The following is a 25156-nucleotide window of genomic DNA, read 5'->3' as shown; positions in this document are numbered from 1 at the left end:
CTGGTGTCAGGCGGATCATGCCCTCTCATTAGTGCGCAGAAGGACAATCATGTTGGGATTTCTGAAACTGCTCTGAATTGGGTCTGCTTAACAGATGTCATTAGTAAAATCAGTCAAAGAGTTTTGAACCGTCTTCCAAGCTGATGCCACTTATCATGGATCTTCCCCCGTTCTTCTAGGGAGACTGGTTTTGATGTTATCCCATCCTTCTTTGTACAAGGGAGCAAAAACTCTTCACTCTTTCAGTTCTGTTTCCTCTCATTTCCCAAGATTTAATAAAGTGAACACTCAGCAGAATAGTTCTGTATTTTTTGAACACAATTCTTCTTTTATCCAATTGAGGCCCTTCTGTGACCATGAAAACACAAAAACTGTTGTGAGCTACGGATTATACTTAAGAGGTTGTTATGGGTCAGTTCTCCAAGGTTGTTCTTAGTTCAACTGCTATGTAAACTGTTGATGTCAGTGATTGGAAGCTGTTCTCCAGGACATTATATATATGATAATTATATGACAGAAAATGCAATATATAGTTGGATCTGACCTTCAAGTTCTCTAGCTTAAAAAAAAGGAAAAAAAAGTTTGTAAGAAATTTGCTGGTTTTTCTATTACTAAATGCCTTCAGCTTTATATTTAGCTTACTGCACATACAAGAGACTTTCCTTGCATGGACAGCAGTGCCCATCCATCGTCAAGCTGGGGTATATTTTAAGTCTCAATGATCACTGCCTCCAGAAAGCATTTTTCAGACAAAAGAGGCAAAGTATTTTGCGGAACTATACAATCTTCCAGCAGCAGGATCTTCACTCTCACATAAACACTTCCTATTTCTCCACAAAGGAATCCGAGATAGATTTTTCTGAGAAATAACAAACCATCAACAATTTATTAAATAACAAACAAGAGGAAAACACCACTTCCTCAGTCACCACGTTTTCCTTGATTTTTATAAGCCTTCGGATTCACAGCTGCTGGTACTACCACAGGAGCCGGGTTTTTTCTAGTTTTACTTTCTCTTCCAGCAGAAGAAGCACAGCTGCAAAATGCAAACTCATTTCTAGGCTCTCTTGTACATCCACATTCCAACCAGTCATAGTCGCACAACATCCCATCAGGGTACTGGGATTACTGCAGTGTCACAGACAGATCAGGTGAGGTTCAAGGAGCTGTACAGTTTGAACTATGTTTTATATGGATAATTAAATGATGTATGACATGGAAATTATCCAGCTGTACTGAAACTTAACAAACTAACTGCTCTGATGCAACAATCAAGCATCTCATCGTTTATAAAATGAAATAGGTTTAAAGCAAAAACCATGTAGAGAAAAGAATGCCAGACATTGTAAAGTAGCATGTTCAAAGGACCATTTTTGAACATTAAGCAAGTGTACTCACATTAAGCAAGTGTACTACATTTTCAAAAGAATTCCTGGCACCAAAATGCTCTCTGTTTGCTTTTTCACCATGTTAAAGAATGGATCACTCTTAGGGGGAAGAAAATCCTGTGTGCAAACCACTGCATGAAACTAAGCAATCCTTAAAACGTGGCTAATTTCCATGTGGAGCTGATGATTTAGCACTGGCTTCCTTCAGCAAAAGAGAAAGATCTGCCTGTCTTTAGTTTACTTCTGTAAGATGAAAAAGGTGAAGAGTGTGAATTTGATCTTGCTTCAATTGACTTCAGTGGCCAAACACTTGCCATGACTTCAGTGGGAGTGAGACTGCATCTTAATTCCTTCAATGTGGAGAAAACCAAATCAGCTGAGAATAATGCTCTTGTTTATTGGATTTAAATTACTACCATAGTTGTTTTTAACAGTGCTAAGCAAATCCTGTTTTAAAAGCCACAGGTTCCTTCAGTCATGCTTATTCCTATGTATTGTGTCACAATGTAGGGTTCCGGGTCCTCTGACCAAGTCACAAGTGTTCACAGCAAGCAAGGCTTGCTCTGGGGCATGGCCACATTCCCACATGGGAATGATGTATGTTTGTGGATGTCACTGGTGACAACATCCAAATGTGGGCTGAGGCATCCCCCTCAGCCAAAAAACCAGGGTGCACACTTTTGTAAAATGAATGCATTCACTGAGAACAAAGACTATACTAACTAGGATGTCCATGAAACGCAGCAAAGTAAATCAAATCAACGGGGTTACATTTGCAATTAGGAATCTGCATTTCTGCAGGGAAATGTTAGGATAGCTACAAATTTTAAAACATTCAATTTTTGTTTTCTTTTCCTTAGAAGGCAATCAGCCTTCTGGTTTGGCTGTTCTCTACTCTTCCTTATAAAGTAGAACTTCGAGAACTGCTCAGAAAATATGTATGCAAGTACCTCTCAATTAATTAGAAAATATTATTACTCAGAAGATAGACAGAAACAAGACTATCTACACTGAATGAATTAAACATATATGAATTAGGACACAGACCCTTCCATTCTTTGGTAAGGGATGCTGTCCTGCAAATTACATTAATGAATGAGACTGATAGATGAAAACCTTCTGCATCTGCTCTAGCAGTTGGAATGAGGATGTTAAAGAAGGCAGACAAGGAGGATGTGCTACTTAGGGATACTGAACATCACTTCTGTGCTTGAGGAGTTCTGTAGTTTGGATGAAGGTCACAGGTTATCTCCAGCTGCATAAAAATGAGTGATAAATATCTACTGTTTCTCTTAGACTGAAAGCAGTGTTAAACAAAGAGTATTAAAATAAGGAATATTACTCAAAAATCATCCCAAGTTACCTCCTCCATATATTAAAGCTGTAACATAATAATAAAAGCAGCTCAAACTTGTAGAAGTGTCAAAGATACATAGATTAAATAAGATCTATGCAGTGAGAGCACCCTAAAAACATCACAAGAGCAGTGACAATTTCTGAGATAGTAATGACATGAACCAATATTTAAGAGTTAAGTCTAAATGAAGAAGATAATTTTTCAGCTATTGGAAAATGGGGGAATAAAGGATGAGGTATGTGATTAAAGTTCATAGTGTATTAACAAAGGTGGAGAATGTCTTACTTTGATTCTGTATTACAACATATTTCAATTGCATTGTGTGTAGTTTTAGATTTATACATGCATGATTTTTTAGAACACATTTTTAGGCTGGGGCACACAATAAAGGAAATCCATCGTGTGACATTGCATTGATCCCCACATCACTCACTGGAGTATCTTAGCATTTCCAGCACAGGTTCTCACTTCTTAAGGTGAAAACCCAGAGAAGATGCAAACCTGTAACTGCCATTAAGAGAAGGTCTAAGATTTTAATTGCTGTCTGAACACAAAGGAGCTGCACATGCTGTGGTTTCTGGAAGCACTCCTGCAGTTACAGACGCATCTTTAACTAGCCCACCCTGTCCCTCTTTCCCATCCACCACTGACTGATGCAGCTGGGAGATTCAGTAACTGCGGAGCAAAACCTTGCTTACTTTCAGCTCTCCTGCCCCAGCAAATGCTCAGCTCTTCTGGGAAGATGGACCTATGACATAAACACACTGCACCTTGAAGGGAATGAAACCTTCCCTTCAAAGACACGCACGTGACCAGGTGTTTGGAACTGCCTGCTGTTGCCATTTTCCATCTGTTGTCCACAAAGAAGGGAAAGAACCCTGTATCTTCCTCTTCATGATATTTCAGGTCTTAATTCCAAAGAACAGAGATGCCAGGACTTGTCAGCGACATGACTAACAATTTTAGGAGAACTGGCAAGACAGTTCATTTCTCCTACATCTTACTCACAGAAACCATGGTGTAGCCATGATATTTTATGAAAAATTCTCTGCTAGGATTTTTCCCGTCCTGAGGAGCTGAGAGCCTCAGGAAAGAAATGTAAACAATAACTCTCTGCTGCTGTGGAATGCAACTGGTGCATCTTCCATTGGTCCATGTGGATTGTTTTCACTTGATGACCAATCTCAGCCGCCTGTGCCAAGGCTGTGAGCAGTCACAAGATTTTGTTATGCATTCTATTCTTTTCTATTCTTGTTCTTTGCAGCCTTCTGATCTTTCTTCTCTCTCTGTTCTTTAGTATAATATTAATATAATTCTATATATATGTATAGAATATATACATTCTATATATATATTCTATATCTATCTATCTATCTATCTATCTATAATATAAAACTAATTCTTTAGTATATATTAATATAATATATAACATAATAAATCAGCCTTCTGAGAAAAATGGAGTCAAGGCTCATGTCCCCACACTTGGATGGTCCGCCTCAACACTCAGTGGACTTGGCTTACAACAGCATGATCATGGCTTACTTAAAAAATCTCCAGCAGCAGAGCCACAGCAAAAAGGCTTCCAAAGTAAAAACGCCATTCTGTTCTGATAATAGGTATTTGCATTTATAAAACATATTTTGACTGCTTAGCATCAAGTCACATGTGTGGTGACCATGCTACCATTCCTCAACTCCAGAACAGTGTAAGAATGTAGCAATGAGGAACCAATTTAGCTGAGACTCAGGATTCCCTTTGTGACCAGTTACAGACTTTTTTTAATGGCAAGCCACACCAAAATCAGCAGGACGGGAACATCTCAACGTCCTTCAAAACAGTTACACCTAATGACACCTTTGAAGGCCTCTGAAATTTAAGGTCGTATAATTTTCATATAATTTTAATTATTTTCGTTTTCATTTTTTATACACAAAACAGAGGTTGCCTCACTTTCCTTTAGGCAGGAACAAGCCCTTTCTCATGTTGGAGAGTACACATGAAGATTTACATGGGCATTGCCGAAATTCTCAACCAAACTTTTGAGATAAAGTATTTCTAGTATAGCTGCAGCAATTTATCCAATTGCTAAGGTATTCTAAAATTGACTAGTTGACCCCAGATGTATTGGTACAAAGGCAAAGAGAATAAATACTTCCAAACTCCTATGAATCTTACTATGTACTGCAAGAAGTAAATGATATTTTGTTTAGCTGCATCTCAGCATGGACAAAGCTGTGCATGCAAAGTGGCCCTCAATGCTATACAATATTACACAGGCCTGGTGGAAAAGGTTTGAGCTGTAGATAATCCGGGCCCCTCCAAAAGGACACAGATAACCAGGAATAGAGAAAACATAACTTTCTGCTGTCACAATTTTGTGTCAAAACCTTGGTTATGAGAAGAGAAAAAAAGATGGATTAAACGACCTGTTTTGTAGTTGGGGACTTCTCTGTCTTTCTCTTTTTGGACTGAATTGTTCCCCAGGAGTGTATAAAAATGACTCTGTAAAGAAAACTTTTCCAAAGATTCCTAAAAGAAATTCAGGAGTACTCTGCTGCAAAATTTCAGGCACTTCAAGGCATTTTTAATTCAAGCTTCAAGCATTTCTATGGGAATTCTTGAGAGACCGCATACTTAATATATCCAACATCTCTGACTGGAAAAAGTCTTTATTTCAGATAGGGGTAGAGGAAGGACATCCTCTAAGATACGAGGGTTAAATATGAAGAATGACACATTTCAAGCAATTTGAGAAACATCTCTTTTTATTAATTTTTCAGACATGGATACGTTTGAAAAGAGACAGGTCACTACAAAAGGGTAATTTTTACAAAACTAAGGGTAATTTTACCAAACTGACTACACTAAAGGGGCTCTGGAAGGAACGATAATAAATAAGTCTAATTAAAGCTACAGTTTACAACTACAAATAAAGCTACAATTACAGTTACAACTATAACAAAAGCTACAGCTACAACAACATCTACAACTACAGCTAAAACTACAGCTACAACTAAACAACTACATTAAGATGATAAGAGGTTGCTGTCTTCGAGGTGTTCCAAGCAACCATTATCGGCTTCTGAGTCTTCCACGAGGAAGGATGTGCAGGTGGAGTCAGGTTTTGCCTCAAAGTGTTGGCCACCGTTGTAACTAGAAGGTGCAGGACAAGGCCACAGCAAGATGTGTCTGCACAATGAAGTCATGAGCTGCAGCGTCTTACTTCCGCAGGAGCAGGAAAGCAGCTTCAGGACTGCCAGTGACGAGGGAAACAATTGTGCAGAGTTCACGTGGCTGCCATCGGATGTGATCCCCAGCACAGCTCTGTGCAGGGAACGCCTCTCAGTGGCTGGAGAGCATCGTCCAGAGGCGAAATCGCAGCTGGCCATATGTTTGCATCAGCTCCCTGTGGGTGGCTGGATCTCGGGCCAGGTGCTCGAAGAGGTTGAGCGGCTCAACCCTTTGTGTTGCTGGCGACACGCTGATCTCTGCAGGAAGCCTCTCACTGCCTTGCACAAAGTGCTCCAGGCGTTTCAACTGCAGGCAGCGGTGCAGGTAGGCCATGATGTCCCACAGCCGCCGTTCAAATTCCCTCCTGCGCCACTGGGACAGCGGTACTGTGGTCAGCACGTGCATGACCACCGTCTTCCAGGTGTAGCTGGAAAACCCTGTGCCCCTCAGGATGCAGGTGAAGACCTGCAGGCATTTCAGGTGCAAGCTGTGACAGGGCAGCTGCCTGGCGATGTGCTGGAAGAATTTCGCCTCTGCCACAGCGTACGTCTCAGGCCACGCTGTGCTTGTGATGAGCTTGGCCTCGGCAGGCTGACTGCTCATAAAGTTGATGGGGCCACCTTTCTGGGGCTCTGTGGGCTGGCTGATGACAAAGATGTCGGAGTCCCCTTGGCGCACTCCAAAGAGCATCTCCACCATCAGGCTCTTCTTGCCTTTGGTAAGCTGGAATTGGCAGGACCGGCTGCAGGGCTGAAACACCAAGTGCCATGAGTAGGACTGAGGCACGTGCAGCCAGGAGCATCTCACCAGCTGGTGGAACCAGTGGGAGGTCTTCTCCACGTCCAGGTAGGAGCCGGTGCAGAGTGTCTCTAGGAGGCTGCGCTTCTGCTTCCGCCACAGCTCCTCCTGCGAGTGGTGCAGGAAGCACAACAGCTTCTCGCCCAGCTGCTCCCTCTCGCATGTGCACACCAGCTCCACGCGGACGCTGAAGGTCCTTGCTGCCATCTGCCCCGCACTGTTCAGTTCTAGGTGGAAGGCATGGCCTGGCGGGGGATTCAGCGGGACCAGCACACGGTACACGCCATCCCACTCGCGGGGACTCCAACCCTCAAAGGCACTGCCCACTCCAATGGCTTCTTGAGGCACTGGGTAGAAGCTATTGCTCACGCTGTCCACAAAGACACGCGTGAAACTCTCCATCAGCTCAGCTGTCACTGAGCAACCTTGCTCCAGCTCCTCCACAGGCCACTCTATGTGATCCACAAAAAGGATGGCTCCCTCATTCCCAGCATCTTGGGTGTCTTCTTCGTCTTCTGTTCCACCATTCCCAGCATCTTGGGTGTCTTCTCCATCTTCTGTTCCACCACTGCTGCTTTCTTCCTTGTCACCGTCACTGTCTTCTTTTTCACTGGCAGCCACGTTACCTTGTTCATCTTCTTTTCTCTCCTCCTTCTTGTTTTCCTCCACATTTGTATCACCTTGCTCTTCAACCTTGTTTCTATCACTTTCATCTTCTTCTATAACTTCCTTCTTTTCTTCCTCAGTTTCAGCAAAGGAACTGTGGGCTTCTTCATTCCCACGTTCACCACTATGTTTCTGCCCAGTGCAATCCCTGCTTCTCTGTTCACTGGCATCACTGCTTTCCTGCACCTTCACATCCGTGTATACTTCCTGTCCATTTACGTTGTCCTCACCTTCATTTACATCATCAGGGTTGCCTGCCTTCATATTTGCGCCATTGGTGTTTTCTTCATTCCCATCTTCTTCTTCCTTTCCAGCGTCCTTGTCTTGCTCCACCTGTACATCCTTGTTTTCTCCTTCATCTGATTCATCCACGTCTTCAGCCTTTTGTGCGATGTTGCCAGGTTCTTCTTCAGTTTTCTCAGCAGTATTATCTCCTGGCACATTCCCATCATTCCATCCTTCATCATTCTTTAACTCGTGGCCATTGTCACTGTAAACATCATTGTCTTCCTCCACCTGTACATCCTTGTTTTCTCCTTCTTCTGCTTCATCCACCTCTTCGGCCTTTTCTGCAATGTTGCCAGGTTCTTCTTCAGCTTCATCAGTGGTGTTATCTCCTGGCACATTCCCATCATTCCATCCTTCATCCTTCTTTAACTCATGGCCATTGTCATTGTAAACATCGCTGTCTTCCTCCACCTTGATGTCACAATTCCCTTCAATGACGTCATCGTCTCCTTCATCTGCAGCCACGGGACTGCCTTCTCTGTCACTTCCGCTCCCGTTGTTGTCCGCATCCACAGTTACATCAGTGTTTTCTTCGCCTTCCTCCGAATAAGGACTGTCTTCTTCCTGTTGTGTTCCACTCTCGTTGTGTCCAAAGTTGTTGCAGGAGCTCTGGTCCTTGCCGCTGCTGCTGGCCTCACGGCTCCTTCTCCTGCAGCTAAAGCACAGGCCCAAGAGGAGCAGGACTCCAGCAAGAGCCCAGAATGGCCACTGCTGCAGAGCACCAAAGAGCACGGCTGCCCAGCCCTCGTCCAGGGGCCCCTGCTCCAGCTCCTGCAGCAGCCGAGCCATCTCCTGGTCCAGCAGCTCCTGACGCTCCTGCATACGCTGGTGCGTAGCCTCATCCAGCCCATCTCCAGCCGGCTGGGGGTACTGGATCAGGCTTTGCACAAGCACGACGATCACTGATAGCAAAGCCATGGTCTGCAGGAGGACACACAGAAAGGCTTCAGTGGGGCCGGAATGGAGACAGGCAGTGGGGGTCAGGAGGCGCAGGGATGTGGCGGCAGGAAGGAGAGGGCCCCCAGCAGTTGTAGGCGCGAGGTCTGCACCGCTGCTGCCCAGCAAGCGCCGCGCCCTCAGCAAGGCGCTCCTGCCGGGCGCTGGGCCCTGGGTGCGGGGACAGAACGCACGGCCCGGTAGCGGAGCCTCTGCCCCGGCCCTCCTCCAGCCGCAGCCCTCCTCCTGCTCTGTCTCCTCGCTGCTGTGCACTCACCGCTCGCCCAGGCTCTACTGGGGCAGCAGCACGCGCTCTGGCCTTTTATAGCTGCCCCCATTGTGACGCGGCCCTGGTGCTGTCACAGAACCCAGAGCGCATCACCCAGCCCCGCCCGCCCTCCCCAGCCCGGGCAGGGAACTCATCATGGCCCTGGGCACACAAAGCCCCAAGAAACACCAAGTGCAGACCCATCACTCGGGAACCTGGGAACCCCAGAGCTTCCCTTGACAAAGCAGGCACAAGTGCACTCAAACACAAGTCTTGTCAAATATAAATTCGGGTGACATGACCCATGGATGTTCTCGGTATACAAGTGTAGGCTTTTATTTCATACCGGTGGGGGACATTTTTTATTATTAGTATTTCTACGTATTACTTTTGGGGCAGGGTGTCACGTAGGCTAATGCTCTGTTACAGATTTAGTGATAAATCCTTCTGAAAGAAGTCTAGTTTGCTTGGATGATGCAGAGGAAGATTTAATACCATCCTGAAAAGGCCAAAATTTGAATGACAAAATTTTGGTGCCTTCAATAACCTCTTCGCTCTCAAACTCTATGGTTCAACACCATGCAAAATTCTGGTAGAGCCAGGATTTTGTTGAGAAAGTAGAATGTCTGGTTTTTGAAATTTGTGCAAAGATGTACCTCTGTCACTCCCACCATCTTCTAAATTGTCTCCCTCAAACAGAGTTAGCCAATCTCTCTGACCGATAAAGGAACTTCTGCCTCTTTCTGCTGTCTCTTTGTGTATTTATCTCCAAAGGACTTTGAGTACAGGAGAGATTATACTCCTCAACCATTCTTTGGGAAACTCACCGATAAACAGAACTGCAGAAATGGGGAGGGAGGAAAGGGAAACAGGATGTGACTTGAGTACCTGCATAGTGACCACAGATGTCCACTGCTAGACAGACACTGGTGTCAGGCGGATCATGCCCTCTCATTAGTGCGCAGAAGGACAATCATGTTGGGATTTCTGAAACTGCTCTGAATTGGGTCTGCTTAACAGATGTCATTAGTAAAATCAGTCAAAGAGTTTTGAACCGTCTTCCAAGCTGATGCCACTTATCATGGATCTTCCCCCGTTCTTCTAGGGAGACTGGTTTTGATGTTATCCCATCCTTCTTTGTACAAGGGAGCAAAAACTCTTCACTCTTTCAGTTCTGTTTCCTCTCATTTCCCAAGATTTAATAAAGTGAACACTCAGCAGAATAGTTCTGTATTTTTTGAACACAATTCTTCTTTTATCCAATTGAGGCCCTTCTGTGACCATGAAAACACAAAAACTGTTGTGAGCTACGGATTATACTTAAGAGGTTGTTATGGGTCAGTTCTCCAAGGTTGTTCTTAGTTCAACTGCTATGTAAACTGTTGATGTCAGTGATTGGAAGCTGTTCTCCAGGACATTATATATATGATAATTATATGACAGAAAATGCAATATATAGTTGGATCTGACCTTCAAGTTCTCTAGCTTAAAAAAAAGGAAAAAAAAGTTTGTAAGAAATTTGCTGGTTTTTCTATTACTAAATGCCTTCAGCTTTATATTTAGCTTACTGCACATACAAGAGACTTTCCTTGCATGGACAGCAGTGCCCATCCATCGTCAAGCTGGGGTATATTTTAAGTCTCAATGATCACTGCCTCCAGAAAGCATTTTTCAGACAAAAGAGGCAAAGTATTTTGCGGAACTATACAATCTTCCAGCAGCAGGATCTTCACTCTCACATAAACACTTCCTATTTCTCCACAAAGGAATCCGAGATAGATTTTTCTGAGAAATAACAAACCATCAACAATTTATTAAATAACAAACAAGAGGAAAACACCACTTCCTCAGTCACCACGTTTTCCTTGATTTTTATAAGCCTTCGGATTCACAGCTGCTGGTACTACCACAGGAGCCGGGTTTTTTCTAGTTTTACTTTCTCTTCCAGCAGAAGAAGCACAGCTGCAAAATGCAAACTCATTTCTAGGCTCTCTTGTACATCCACATTCCAACCAGTCATAGTCGCACAACATCCCATCAGGGTACTGGGATTACTGCAGTGTCACAGACAGATCAGGTGAGGTTCAAGGAGCTGTACAGTTTGAACTATGTTTTATATGGATAATTAAATGATGTATGACATGGAAATTATCCAGCTGTACTGAAACTTAACAAACTAACTGCTCTGATGCAACAATCAAGCATCTCATCGTTTATAAAATGAAATAGGTTTAAAGCAAAAACCATGTAGAGAAAAGAATGCCAGACATTGTAAAGTAGCATGTTCAAAGGACCATTTTTGAACATTAAGCAAGTGTACTCACATTAAGCAAGTGTACTACATTTTCAAAAGAATTCCTGGCACCAAAATGCTCTCTGTTTGCTTTTTCACCATGTTAAAGAATGGATCACTCTTAGGGGGAAGAAAATCCTGTGTGCAAACCACTGCATGAAACTAAGCAATCCTTAAAACGTGGCTAATTTCCATGTGGAGCTGATGATTTAGCACTGGCTTCCTTCAGCAAAAGAGAAAGATCTGCCTGTCTTTAGTTTACTTCTGTAAGATGAAAAAGGTGAAGAGTGTGAATTTGATCTTGCTTCAATTGACTTCAGTGGCCAAACACTTGCCATGACTTCAGTGGGAGTGAGACTGCATCTTAATTCCTTCAATGTGGAGAAAACCAAATCAGCTGAGAATAATGCTCTTGTTTATTGGATTTAAATTACTACCATAGTTGTTTTTAACAGTGCTAAGCAAATCCTGTTTTAAAAGCCACAGGTTCCTTCAGTCATGCTTATTCCTATGTATTGTGTCACAATGTAGGGTTCCGGGTCCTCTGACCAAGTCACAAGTGTTCACAGCAAGCAAGGCTTGCTCTGGGGCATGGCCACATTCCCACATGGGAATGATGTATGTTTGTGGATGTCACTGGTGACAACATCCAAATGTGGGCTGAGGCATCCCCCTCAGCCAAAAAACCAGGGTGCACACTTTTGTAAAATGAATGCATTCACTGAGAACAAAGACTATACTAACTAGGATGTCCATGAAACGCAGCAAAGTAAATCAAATCAACGGGGTTACATTTGCAATTAGGAATCTGCATTTCTGCAGGGAAATGTTAGGATAGCTACAAATTTTAAAACATTCAATTTTTGTTTTCTTTTCCTTAGAAGGCAATCAGCCTTCTGGTTTGGCTGTTCTCTACTCTTCCTTATAAAGTAGAACTTCGAGAACTGCTCAGAAAATATGTATGCAAGTACCTCTCAATTAATTAGAAAATATTATTACTCAGAAGATAGACAGAAACAAGACTATCTACACTGAATGAATTAAACATATATGAATTAGGACACAGACCCTTCCATTCTTTGGTAAGGGATGCTGTCCTGCAAATTACATTAATGAATGAGACTGATAGATGAAAACCTTCTGCATCTGCTCTAGCGGTTGGAATGAGGATGTTAAAGAAGGCAGACAAGGAGGATGTGCTACTTAGGGATACTGAACATCACTTCTGTGCTTGAGGAGTTCTGTAGTTTGGATGAAGGTCACAGGTTATCTCCAGCTGCATAAAAATGAGTGATAAATATCTACTGTTTCTCTTAGACTGAAAGCAGTGTTAAACAAAGAGTATTAAAATAAGGAATATTACTCAAAAATCATCCCAAGTTACCTCCTCCATATATTAAAGCTGTAACATAATAATAAAAGCAGCTCAAACTTGTAGAAGTGTCAAAGATACATAGATTAAATAAGATCTATGCAGTGAGAGCACCCTAAAAACATCACAAGAGCAGTGACAATTTCTGAGATAGTAATGACATGAACCAATATTTAAGAGTTAAGTCTAAATGAAGAAGATAATTTTTCAGCTATTGGAAAATGGGGGAATAAAGGATGAGGTATGTGATTAAAGTTCATAGTGTATTAACAAAGGTGGAGAATGTCTTACTTTGATTCTGTATTACAACATATTTCAATTGCATTGTGTGTAGTTTTAGATTTATACATGCATGATTTTTTAGAACACATTTTTAGGCTGGGGCACACAATAAAGGAAATCCATCGTGTGACATTGCATTGATCCCCACATCACTCACTGGAGTATCTTAGCATTTCCAGCACAGGTTCTCACTTCTTAAGGTGAAAACCCAGAGAAGATGCAAACCTGTAACTGCCATTAAGAGAAGGTCTAAGATTTTAATTGCTGTCTGAACACAAAGGAGCTGCACATGCTGTGGTTTCTGGAAGCACTCCTGCAGTTACAGACGCATCTTTAACTAGCCCACCCTGTCCCTCTTTCCCATCCACCACTGACTGATGCAGCTGGGAGATTCAGTAACTGCGGAGCAAAACCTTGCTTACTTTCAGCTCTCCTGCCCCAGCAAATGCTCAGCTCTTCTGGGAAGATGGACCTATGACATAAACACACTGCACCTTGAAGGGAATGAAACCTTCCCTTCAAAGACACGCACGTGACCAGGTGTTTGGAACTGCCTGCTGTTGCCATTTTCCATCTGTTGTCCACAAAGAAGGGAAAGAACCCTGTATCTTCCTCTTCATGATATTTCAGGTCTTAATTCCAAAGAACAGAGATGCCAGGACTTGTCAGCGACATGACTAACAATTTTAGGAGAACTGGCAAGACAGTTCATTTCTCCTACATCTTACTCACAGAAACCATGGTGTAGCCATGATATTTTATGAAAAATTCTCTGCTAGGATTTTTCCCGTCCTGAGGAGCTGAGAGCCTCAGGAAAGAAATGTAAACAATAACTCTCTGCTGCTGTGGAATGCAACTGGTGCATCTTCCATTGGTCCATGTGGATTGTTTTCACTTGATGACCAATCTCAGCCGCCTGTGCCAAGGCTGTGAGCAGTCACAAGATTTTGTTATGCATTCTATTCTTTTCTATTCTTGTTCTTTGCAGCCTTCTGATCTTTCTTCTCTCTCTGTTCTTTAGTATAATATTAATATAATTCTATATATATGTATAGAATATATACATTCTATATATATATTCTATATCTATCTATCTATCTATCTATCTATAATATAAAACTAATTCTTTAGTATATATTAATATAATATATAACATAATAAATCAGCCTTCTGAGAAAAATGGAGTCAAGGCTCATGTCCCCACACTTGGATGGTCCGCCTCAACACTCAGTGGACTTGGCTTACAACAGCATGATCATGGCTTACTTAAAAAATCTCCAGCAGCAGAGCCACAGCAAAAAGGCTTCCAAAGTAAAAACGCCATTCTGTTCTGATAATAGGTATTTGCATTTATAAAACATATTTTGACTGCTTAGCATCAAGTCACATGTGTGGTGACCATGCTACCATTCCTCAACTCCAGAACAGTGTAAGAATGTAGCAATGAGGAACCAATTTAGCTGAGACTCAGGATTCCCTTTGTGACCAGTTACAGACTTTTTTTAATGGCAAGCCACACCAAAATCAGCAGGACGGGAACATCTCAACGTCCTTCAAAACAGTTACACCTAATGACACCTTTGAAGGCCTCTGAAATTTAAGGTCGTATAATTTTCATATAATTTTAATTATTTTCGTTTTCATTTTTTATACACAAAACAGAGGTTGCCTCACTTTCCTTTAGGCAGGAACAAGCCCTTTCTCATGTTGGAGAGTACACATGAAGATTTACATGGGCATTGCCGAAATTCTCAACCAAACTTTTGAGATAAAGTATTTCTAGTATAGCTGCAGCAATTTATCCAATTGCTAAGGTATTCTAAAATTGACTAGTTGACCCCAGATGTATTGGTACAAAGGCAAAGAGAATAAATACTTCCAAACTCCTATGAATCTTACTATGTACTGCAAGAAGTAAATGATATTTTGTTTAGCTGCATCTCAGCATGGACAAAGCTGTGCATGCAAAGTGGCCCTCGTTGCTATACAATATTACACAGGCCTGGTGGAAAAGGTTTGAGCTGTAGATAATCCGGGCCCCTCCAAAAGGACACAGATAACCAGGAATAGAGAAAACATAACTTTCTGCTGTCACAATTTTGTGTCAAAACCTTGGTTATGAGAAGAGAAAAAAAGATGGATTAAACGACCTGTTTTGTAGTTGGGGACTTCTCTGTCTTTCTCTTTTTGGACTGAATTGTTCCCCAGGAGTGTATAAAAATGACTCTGTAAAGAAAACTTTTCCAAAGATTCCTAAAAGAAATTCAGGAGTACTCTGCTGCAAAATTTCAGGCACTTCAAGGCATTTTTAATTCAAGCTTCAAGCATTTCTATGGGAATTCTTGAGAGACCGCATACTTAATATATCCAACATCTCTGACTGGAAAAAGTCTTTATTTCAGATAGGGGTAGAGGAAGGACATCCTCTAAGATACGAGGGTTAAATATGAAGAATGACACATTTCAAGCAATTTGAGAAACATCTCTTTTTATTAATTTTTCAGACATGGATACGTTTGAAAAGAGACAGGTCACTACAAAAGGGTAATTTTTACAAAACTAAGGGTAATTTTACCAAACTGACTACACTAAAGGGGCTCTGGAAGGAACGATAATAAATAAGTCTAATTAAAGCTACAGTTTACAACTACAAATAAAGCTACAATTACAGTTACAACTATAACAAAAGCTACAGCTACAACAACATCTACAACTACAGCTAAAACTACAGCTACAACTAAACAACTACATTAAGATGATAAGAGGTTGCTGTCTTCGAGGTGTTCCAAGCAACCATTATCGGCTTCTGAGTCTTCCACGAGGAAGGATGTGCAGGTGGAGTCAGGTTTTGCCTCAAAGTGTTGGCCACCGTTGTAACTAGAAGGTGCAGGACAAGGCCACAGCAAGATGTGTCTGCACAATGAAGTCATGAGCTGCAGCGTCTTACTTCCGCAGGAGCAGGAAAGCAGCTTCAGGACTGCCAGTGACGAGGGAAACAATTGTGCAGAGTTCACGTGGCTGCCATCGGATGTGATCCCCAGCACAGCTCTGTGCAGGGAACGCCTCTCAGTGGCTGGAGAGCATCGTCCAGAGGCGAAATCGCAGCTGGCCATATGTTTGCATCAGCTCCCTGTGGGTGGCTGGATCTCGGGCCAGGTGCTCGAAGAGGTTGAGCGGCTCAACCCTTTGTGTTGCTGGCGACACGCTGATCTCTGCAGGAAGCCTCTCACTGCCTTGCACAAAGTGCTCCAGGCGTTTCAACTGCAGGCAGCGGTGCAGGTAGGCCATGATGTCCCACAGCCGCCGTTCAAATTCCCTCCTGCGCCACTGGGACAGCGGTACTGTGGTCAGCACGTGCATGACCACCGTCTTCCAGGTGTAGCTGGAAAACCCTGTGCCCCTCAGGATGCAGGTGAAGACCTGCAGGCATTTCAGGTGCAAGCTGTGACAGGGCAGCTGCCTGGCGATGTGCTGGAAGAATTTCGCCTCTGCCACAGCGTACGTCTCAGGCCACGCTGTGCTTGTGATGAGCTTGGCCTCGGCAGGCTGACTGCTCATAAAGTTGATGGGGCCACCTTTCTGGGGCTCTGTGGGCTGGCTGATGACAAAGATGTCGGAGTCCCCTTGGCGCACTCCAAAGAGCATCTCCACCATCAGGCTCTTCTTGCCTTTGGTAAGCTGGAATTGGCAGGACCGGCTGCAGGGCTGAAACACCAAGTGCCATGAGTAGGACTGAGGCACGTGCAGCCAGGAGCATCTCACCAGCTGGTGGAACCAGTGGGAGGTCTTCTCCACGTCCAGGTAGGAGCCGGTGCAGAGTGTCTCTAGGAGGCTGCGCTTCTGCTTCCGCCACAGCTCCTCCTGCGAGTGGTGCAGGAAGCACAACAGCTTCTCGCCCAGCTGCTCCCTCTCGCATGTGCACACCAGCTCCACGCGGACGCTGAAGGTCCTTGCTGCCATCTGCCCCGCACTGTTCAGTTCTAGGTGGAAGGCATGGCCTGGCGGGGGATTCAGCGGGACCAGCACACGGTACACGCCATCCCACTCGCGGGGACTCCAACCCTCAAAGGCACTGCCCACTCCAATGGCTTCTTGAGGCACTGGGTAGAAGCTATTGCTCACGCTGTCCACAAAGACACGCGTGAAACTCTCCATCAGCTCAGCTGTCACTGAGCAACCTTGCTCCAGCTCCTCCACAGGCCACTCTATGTGATCCACAAAAAGGATGGCTCCCTCATTCCCAGCATCTTGGGTGTCTTCTTCGTCTTCTGTTCCACCATTCCCAGCATCTTGGGTGTCTTCTCCATCTTCTGTTCCACCACTGCTGCTTTCTTCCTTGTCACCGTCACTGTCTTCTTTTTCACTGGCAGCCACGTTACCTTGTTCATCTTCTTTTCTCTCCTCCTTCTTGTTTTCCTCCACATTTGTATCACCTTGCTCTTCAACCTTGTTTCTATCACTTTCATCTTCTTCTATAACTTCCTTCTTTTCTTCCTCAGTTTCAGCAAAGGAACTGTGGGCTTCTTCATTCCCACGTTCACCACTATGTTTCTGCCCAGTGCAATCCCTGCTTCTCTGTTCACTGGCATCACTGCTTTCCTGCACCTTCACATCCGTGTATACTTCCTGTCCATTTACGTTGTCCTCACCTTCATTTACATCATCAGGGTTGCCTGCCTTCATATTTGCGCCATTGGTGTTTTCTTCATTCCCATCTTCTTCTTCCTTTCCAGCGTCCTTGTCTTGCTCCACCTGTACATCCTTGTTTTCTCCTTCATCTGATTCATCCACGTCTTCAGCCTTTTGTGCGATGTTGCCAGGTTCTTCTTCAGTTTTCTCAGCAGTATTATCTCCTGGCACATTCCCATCATTCCATCCTTCATCATTCTTTAACTCGTGGCCATTGTCACTGTAAACATCATTGTCTTCCTCCACCTGTACATCCTTGTTTTCTCCTTCTTCTGCTTCATCCACCTCTTCGGCCTTTTCTGCAATGTTGCCAGGTTCTTCTTCAGCTTCATCAGTGGTGTTATCTCCTGGCACATTCCCATCATTCCATCCTTCATCCTTCTTTAACTCATGGCCATTGTCATTGTAAACATCGCTGTCTTCCTCCACCTTGATGTCACAATTCCCTTCAATGACGTCATCGTCTCCTTCATCTGCAGCCACGGGACTGCCTTCTCTGTCACTTCCGCTCCCGTTGTTGTCCGCATCCACAGTTACATCAGTGTTTTCTTCGCCTTCCTCCGAATAAGGACTGTCTTCTTCCTGTTGTGTTCCACTCTCGTTGTGTCCAAAGTTGTTGCAGGAGCTCTGGTCCTTGCCGCTGCTGCTGGCCTCACGGCTCCTTCTCCTGCAGCTAAAGCACAGGCCCAAGAGGAGCAGGACTCCAGCAAGAGCCCAGAATGGCCACTGCTGCAGAGCACCAAAGAGCACGGCTGCCCAGCCCTCGTCCAGGGGCCCCTGCTCCAGCTCCTGCAGCAGCCGAGCCATCTCCTGGTCCAGCAGCTCCTGACGCTCCTGCATACGCTGGTGCGTAGCCTCATCCAGCCCATCTCCAGCCGGCTGGGGGTACTGGATCAGGCTTTGCACAAGCACGACGATCACTGATAGCAAAGCCATGGTCTGCAGGAGGACACACAGAAAGGCTTCAGTGGGGCCGGAATGGAGACAGGCAGTGGGGGTCAGGAGGCGCAGGGATGTGGCGGCAGGAAGGAGAGGGCCCCCAGCAGTTGTAGGCGCGAGGTCTGCACCGCTGCTGCCCAGCAAGCGCCGCGCCCTCAGCAAGGCGCTCCTGCCGGGCGCTGGGCCCTGGGTGCGGGGACAGAACGCACGGCCCGGTAGCGGAGCCTCTGCCCCGGCCCTCCTCCAGCCGCAGCCCTCCTCCTGCTCTGTCTCCTCGCTGCTGTGCACTCACCGCTCGCCCAGGCTCTACTGGGGCAGCAGCACGCGCTCTGGCCTTTTATAGCTGCCCCCATTGTGACGCGGCCCTGGTGCTGTCACAGAACCCAGAGCGCATCACCCAGCCCCGCCCGCCCTCCCCAGCCCGGGCAGGGAACTCATCATGGCCCTGGGCACACAAAGCCCCAAGAAACACCAAGTGCAGACCCATCACTCGGGAACCTGGGAACCCCAGAGCTTCCCTTGACAAAGCAGGCACAAGTGCACTCAAACACAAGTCTTGTCAAATATAAATTCGGGTGACATGACCCATGGATGTTCTCGGTATACAAGTGTAGGCTTTTATTTCATACCGGTGGGGGACATTTTTTATTATTAGTATTTCTACGTATTACTTTTGGGGCAGGGTGTCACGTAGGCTAATGCTCTGTTACAGATTTAGTGATAAATCCTTCTGAAAGAAGTCTAGTTTGCTTGGATGATGCAGAGGAAGATTTAATACCATCCTGAAAAGGCCAAAATTTGAATGACAAAATTTTGGTGCCTTCAATAACCTCTTCGCTCTCAAACTCTATGGTTCAACACCATGCAAAATTCTGGTAGAGCCAGGATTTTGTTGAGAAAGTAGAATGTCTGGTTTTTGAAATTTGTGCAAAGATGTACCTCTGTCACTCCCACCATCTTCTAAATTGTCTCCCTCAAACAGAGTTAGCCAATCTCTCTGACCGATAAAGGAACTTCTGCCTCTTTCTGCTGTCTCTTTGTGTATTTATCTCCAAAGGACTTTGAGTACAGGAGAGATTATACTCCTCAACCATTCTTTGGGAAACTCACCGATAAACAGAACTGCAGAAATGGGGAGGGAGGAAAGGGAAACAGGATGTGACTTGAGTACCTGCATAGTGACCACAGATGTCCACTGCTAGACAGACACTGGTGTCAGGCGGATCATGCCCTCTCATTAGTGCGCAGAAGGACAATCATGTTGGGATTTCTGAAACTGCTCTGAATTGGGTCTGCTTAACAGATGTCATTAGTAAAATCAGTCAAAGAGTTTTGAACCGTCTTCCAAGCTGATGCCACTTATCATGGATCTTCCCCCGTTCTTCTAGGGAGACTGGTTTTGATGTTATCCCATCCTTCTTTGTACAAGGGAGCAAAAACTCTTCACTCTTTCAGTTCTGTTTCCTCTCATTTCCCAAGATTTAATAAAGTGAACACTCAGCAGAATAGTTCTGTATTTTTTGAACACAATTCTTCTTTTATCCAATTGAGGCCCTTCTGTGACCATGAAAACACAAAAACTGTTGTGAGCTACGGATTATACTTAAGAGGTTGTTATGGGTCAGTTCTCCAAGGTTGTTCTTAGTTCAACTGCTATGTAAACTGTTGATGTCAGTGATTGGAAGCTGTTCTCCAGGACATTATATATATGATAATTATATGACAGAAAATGCAATATATAGTTGGATCTGACCTTCAAGTTCTCTAGCTTAAAAAAAAGGAAAAAAAAGTTTGTAAGAAATTTGCTGGTTTTTCTATTACTAAATGCCTTCAGCTTTATATTTAGCTTACTGCACATACAAGAGACTTTCCTTGCATGGACAGCAGTGCCCATCCATCGTCAAGCTGGGGTATATTTTAAGTCTCAATGATCACTGCCTCCAGAAAGCATTTTTCAGACAAAAGAGGCAAAGTATTTTGCGGAACTATACAATCTTCCAGCAGCAGGATCTTCACTCTCACATAAACACTTCCTATTTCTCCACAAAGGAATCCGAGATAGATTTTTCTGAGAAATAACAAACCATCAACAATTTATTAAATAACAAACAAGAGGAAAACACCACTTCCTCAGTCACCACGTTTTCCTTGATTTTTATAAGCCTTCGGATTCACAGCTGCTGGTACTACCACAGGAGCCGGGTTTTTTCTAGTTTTACTTTCTCTTCCAGCAGAAGAAGCACAGCTGCAAAATGCAAACTCATTTCTAGGCTCTCTTGTACATCCACATTCCAACCAGTCATAGTCGCACAACATCCCATCAGGGTACTGGGATTACTGCAGTGTCACAGACAGATCAGGTGAGGTTCAAGGAGCTGTACAGTTTGAACTATGTTTTATATGGATAATTAAATGATGTATGACATGGAAATTATCCAGCTGTACTGAAACTTAACAAACTAACTGCCCTGATGCAACAATCAAGCATCTCATCGTTTATAAAATGAAATAGGTTTAAAGCAAAAACCATGTAGAGAAAAGAATGCCAGACATTGTAAAGTAGCATGTTCAAAGGACCATTTTTGAACATTAAGCAAGTGTACTCACATTAAGCAAGTGTACTACATTTTCAAAAGAATTCCTGGCACCAAAATGCTCTCTGTTTGCTTTTTCACCATGTTAAAGAATGGATCACTCTTAGGGGGAAGAAAATCCTGTGTGCAAACCACTGCATGAAACTAAGCAATCCTTAAAACGTGGCTAATTTCCATGTGGAGCTGATGATTTAGCACTGGCTTCCTTCAGCAAAAGAGAAAGATCTGCCTGTCTTTAGTTTACTTCTGTAAGATGAAAAAGGTGAAGAGTGTGAATTTGATCTTGCTTCAATTGACTTCAGTGGCCAAACACTTGCCATGACTTCAGTGGGAGTGAGACTGCATCTTAATTCCTTCAATGTGGAGAAAACCAAATCAGCTGAGAATAATGCTCTTGTTTATTGGATTTAAATTACTACCATAGTTGTTTTTAACAGTGCTAAGCAAATCCTGTTTTAAAAGCCACAGGTTCCTTCAGTCATGCTTATTCCTATGTATTGTGTCACAATGTAGGGTTCCGGGTCCTCTGACCAAGTCACAAGTGTTCACAGCAAGCAAGGCTTGCTCTGGGGCATGGCCACATTCCCACATGGGAATGATGTATGTTTGTGGATGTCACTGGTGACAACATCCAAATGTGGGCTGAGGCATCCCCCTCAGCCAATAAACCAGGGTGCACACTTTTGTAAAATGAATGCATTCACTGAGAACAAAGACTATACTAACTAGGATGTCCATGAAACGCAGCAAAGTAAATCAAATCAACGGGGTTACATTTGCAATTAGGAATCTGCATTTCTGCAGGGAAATGTTAGGATAGCTACAAATTTTAAAACATTCCATTTTTGTTTTCTTTTCCTTAGAAGTCAATCAGCCCTCTGGTTTGGCTGTTCTCTACTCTTCCTTATAAAGTAGAACTTCGAGAACTGCTCAGAAAATATGTATGTAAGTACCTCTCAATTAATTAGAAAATATTATTACTCAGAAGATAGACAGAAACAAGACTATCTACACTGAATGAATTAAACATATATGAATTAGGACACAGACCCTTCCATTCTTTGGTAAGGGATGCTGTCCTGCAAATTACATTAATGAATGAGACTGATAGATGAAAACCTTCTGCATCTGCTCTAGCGGTTGGAATGAGGATGTTAAAGAAGGCAGACAAGGAGGATGTGCTACTTAGGGATACTGAACATCACTTCTGTGCTTGAGGAGTTCTGTAGTTTGGATGAAGGTCACAGGTTATCTCCAGCTGCATAAAAATGAGTGATAAATATCTACTGTTTCTCTTAGACTGAAAGCAGTGTTAAACAAAGAGTATTAAAATAAGGAATATTACTCAAAAATCATCCCAAGTTACCTCCTCCATATATTAAAGCTGTAACATAATAATAAAAGCAGCTCAAACTTGTAGAAGTGTCAAAGATACATAGATTAAATAAGATCTATGCAGTGAGAGCACCCTAAAAACATCACAAGAGCAGTGACAATTTCTGAGATAGTAATGACATGAACCAATATTTAAGAGTTAAGTCTAAATGAAGAAGATAATTTTTCAGCTATTGGAAAATGGGGGAATAAAGGATGAGGTATGTGATTAAAGTTCATAGTGTATTAACAAAGGTGGAGAATGTCTTACTTTGATTCTGTATTACAACATATTTCAATTGCATTGTGTGTAGTTTTAGATTTATACATGCATGATTTTTTAGAACACATTTTTAGGCTGGGGCACACAATAAAGGAAATCCATCGTGTGACATTGCATTGATCCCCACATCACTCACTGGAGTATCTTAGCATTTCCAGCACAGGTTCTCACTTCTTAAGGTGAAAACCCAGAGAAGATGCAAACCTGTAACTGCCATTAAGAGAAGGTCTAAGATTTTAATTGCTGTCTGAACACAAAGGAGCTGCACATGCTGTGGTTTCTGGAAGCACTCCTGCAGTTACAGACGCATCTTTAACTAGCCCACCCTGTCCCTCTTCCCCATCCACCACTGACTGATGCAGCTGGGAGATTCAGTAACTGCGGAGCAAAACCTTGCTTACTTTCAGCTCTCCTGCCCCAGCAAATGCTCAGCTCTTCTGGGAAGATGGACCCATGCCATAAACACACTGCACCTTGAAGGGAATGAAACCTTCCCTTCAAAGACACGCACGTGACCAGGTGTTTGGAACTGCCTGCTGTTGCCATTTTCCGTCTGTTGTCCACAAAGAAGGGAAAGAACCCTGTATCTTCCTCTTCATGATATTTCAGGTCTTAATTCCAAAGAACAGAGATGCCAGGACTTGTCAGCGACATGACTAACAATTTTAGGAGAACTGGCAAGACAGTTCATTTCTCCTACATCTTACTCACAGAAACCATGGTGTAGCCATGATATTTTATGAAAAATTCTCTGCTAGGATTTTTCCCGTCCTGAGGAGCTGAGAGCCTCAGGAAAGAAATGTAAACAATAACTCTCTGCTGCTGTGGAATGCAACTGGTGCATCTTCCATTGGTCCATGTGGATTGTTTTCACTTGATGACCAATCACAGCCACCTGTGCCAAGGCTGTGAGCAGTCACAAGATTTTGTTATGCATTCTATTCTTTTCTATTCTTGTTCTTTGCAGCCTTCTGATCTTTCTTCTCTCTCTGTTCTTTAGTATAATATTAATATAATTCTATATATATGTATAGAATATATATATTCTATATATATATTCTATATCTATCTATCTATCTATATATATATATAATATAAAACTAATTCTTTAGTATATATTAATATAATATATAAAATAATAAATCAGCCTTCTGAGAAAAATGGAGTCAAGGCTCGTGTCCCCACACTTGGATGGTCCGCCTCAACACTCAGTGGACTTGGCTTACAACAGCATGATCATGGCTTACTTAAAAAATCTCCAGCAGCAGAGCCACAGCAAAAAGGCTTCCAAACTAAAAACGCCATTCTGTTCTGATAATAGGTATTTGCATTTATAAAACAAATTTTGACTGCTTAGCATCAAGTCACATGTGTGGTGACCATGCTACCATTCCTCAACTCCAGAACAGTGTAAGAATGTAGCAATGAGGAACCAATTTGGCTGAGACTCAGAATTCCCTTTGTGACCAGTTACAGACTTCTTTAATGGCAAGCCACACCAGAATTAGCCGGATGGGAACATCTCAACGTCCTTCAAAACAGTTACACCTAATGACACCTTTGAAAGCCTCTGAAATTTAAGGTAGTATAATTTTCATATAATTTAAATTATTTTCATTTTCATTTTTTATACACAAAACAGATGTTGCCTCACTTTCCTTTAGGCAGGAACAAGCCCTTTCTCATGTTGGAGAGTACACATGAAGATTTACATGGGCATTGCCAAAATTCTCAACCAAACTTTTGAGATAAAGTATTTCTAGTATAGCTGCAGCAATTTATCCAATTGCTAAGGTATTCTAAAATTGACTAGTTGACCCCAGATGTATTGGTACAAAGGCAAAGAGAATAAATACTTCCAAACTCCTATGAATCTTACTATGTACTGCAAGAAGTAAATGATATTTTGTTTAGCTGCATCTCAGCATGGACAAAGCTGTGCATGCAAAGTGGCCCTCGTTGCTATACAATATTACACAGGCCTGGTGGAAAAGGTTTGAGCTGTAGATAATCCGGGCCCCTCCAAAAGGACACAGATAACCAGGAATAGAGAAAACATAACTTTCTGCTGTCACAATTTTGTGTCAAAACCTTGGTTATGAGAAGAGAAAAAAAGATGGATTAAACGACCTGTTTTGTAGTTGGGGACTTCTCTGTCTTTCTCTTTTTGGGCTGAATTGTTCCCCAGGAGTGTATAAAAATGACTCTGTAAAGAAAACTTTTCCAAAGATTCCTAAAAAAATTCAGGAGTACTCTGCTGCAAAATTTCAGGCACTTCAAGGCATTTTTAATTCAAGCTTCAAGCATTTCTATGGGAATTCTTGAGAGACCGCATACTTAATATATCCAACATCTCTGATTGGAAAAAGTCTTTATTTCTGATAGGGGTAGAGGAAGG

General features: G+C 43.1%; 2 protein-coding genes and 1 long non-coding RNA gene across 4 annotated transcripts in view; 1 reads left to right on the top strand and 2 right to left on the bottom strand.

Moving 5' to 3' along the window:
- Positions 1-5528: 5528 nt before the first annotated feature.
- Positions 5529-8657, bottom strand: LOC135301665 (inositol 1,4,5-trisphosphate receptor-interacting protein-like). The gene has a single exon (XM_064421967.1). It carries the CDS (start codon positions 8644-8646, stop codon positions 6088-6090), a length of 2559 nt encoding a protein of 852 aa, XP_064278037.1. The 5' UTR covers positions 8647-8657; the 3' UTR covers positions 5529-6087.
- Positions 8658-15380: 6723 nt separating this feature from the next.
- LOC135301664 (inositol 1,4,5-trisphosphate receptor-interacting protein-like) lies at positions 15381-18423 on the bottom strand. The gene has a single exon (XM_064421966.1). The coding sequence runs from the start codon at positions 18406-18408 to the stop codon at positions 15946-15948; it is 2463 nt and encodes an 820-aa protein (XP_064278036.1). The 5' UTR covers positions 18409-18423; the 3' UTR covers positions 15381-15945.
- Positions 18424-20896: 2473 nt separating this feature from the next.
- Positions 20897-25156, top strand: part of LOC135301679 (uncharacterized) — a 34802-nt gene continuing 30542 nt past the window's right edge. The window contains exons 1-2 of one of the 2 annotated variants that reach the window (XR_010363430.1): positions 20897-21701; positions 21965-22046. This is a non-coding gene — a long non-coding RNA (uncharacterized LOC135301679). Of the gene's footprint in view, positions 21853-21964; positions 22047-25156 lie in introns of both variants that reach the window. The other variant, XR_010363431.1, reaches the window with a different exon arrangement.

Source organism: Passer domesticus, chromosome 5 (genome assembly GCF_036417665.1).
Source record: "Passer domesticus isolate bPasDom1 chromosome 5, bPasDom1.hap1, whole genome shotgun sequence".
Classification (NCBI taxonomy): Eukaryota; Metazoa; Chordata; class Aves; order Passeriformes; family Passeridae; genus Passer; species Passer domesticus.
The sequence above is the reverse complement of the archived record's forward strand: the minus strand, read 5'-3'. Positions and strand labels throughout refer to the sequence as shown.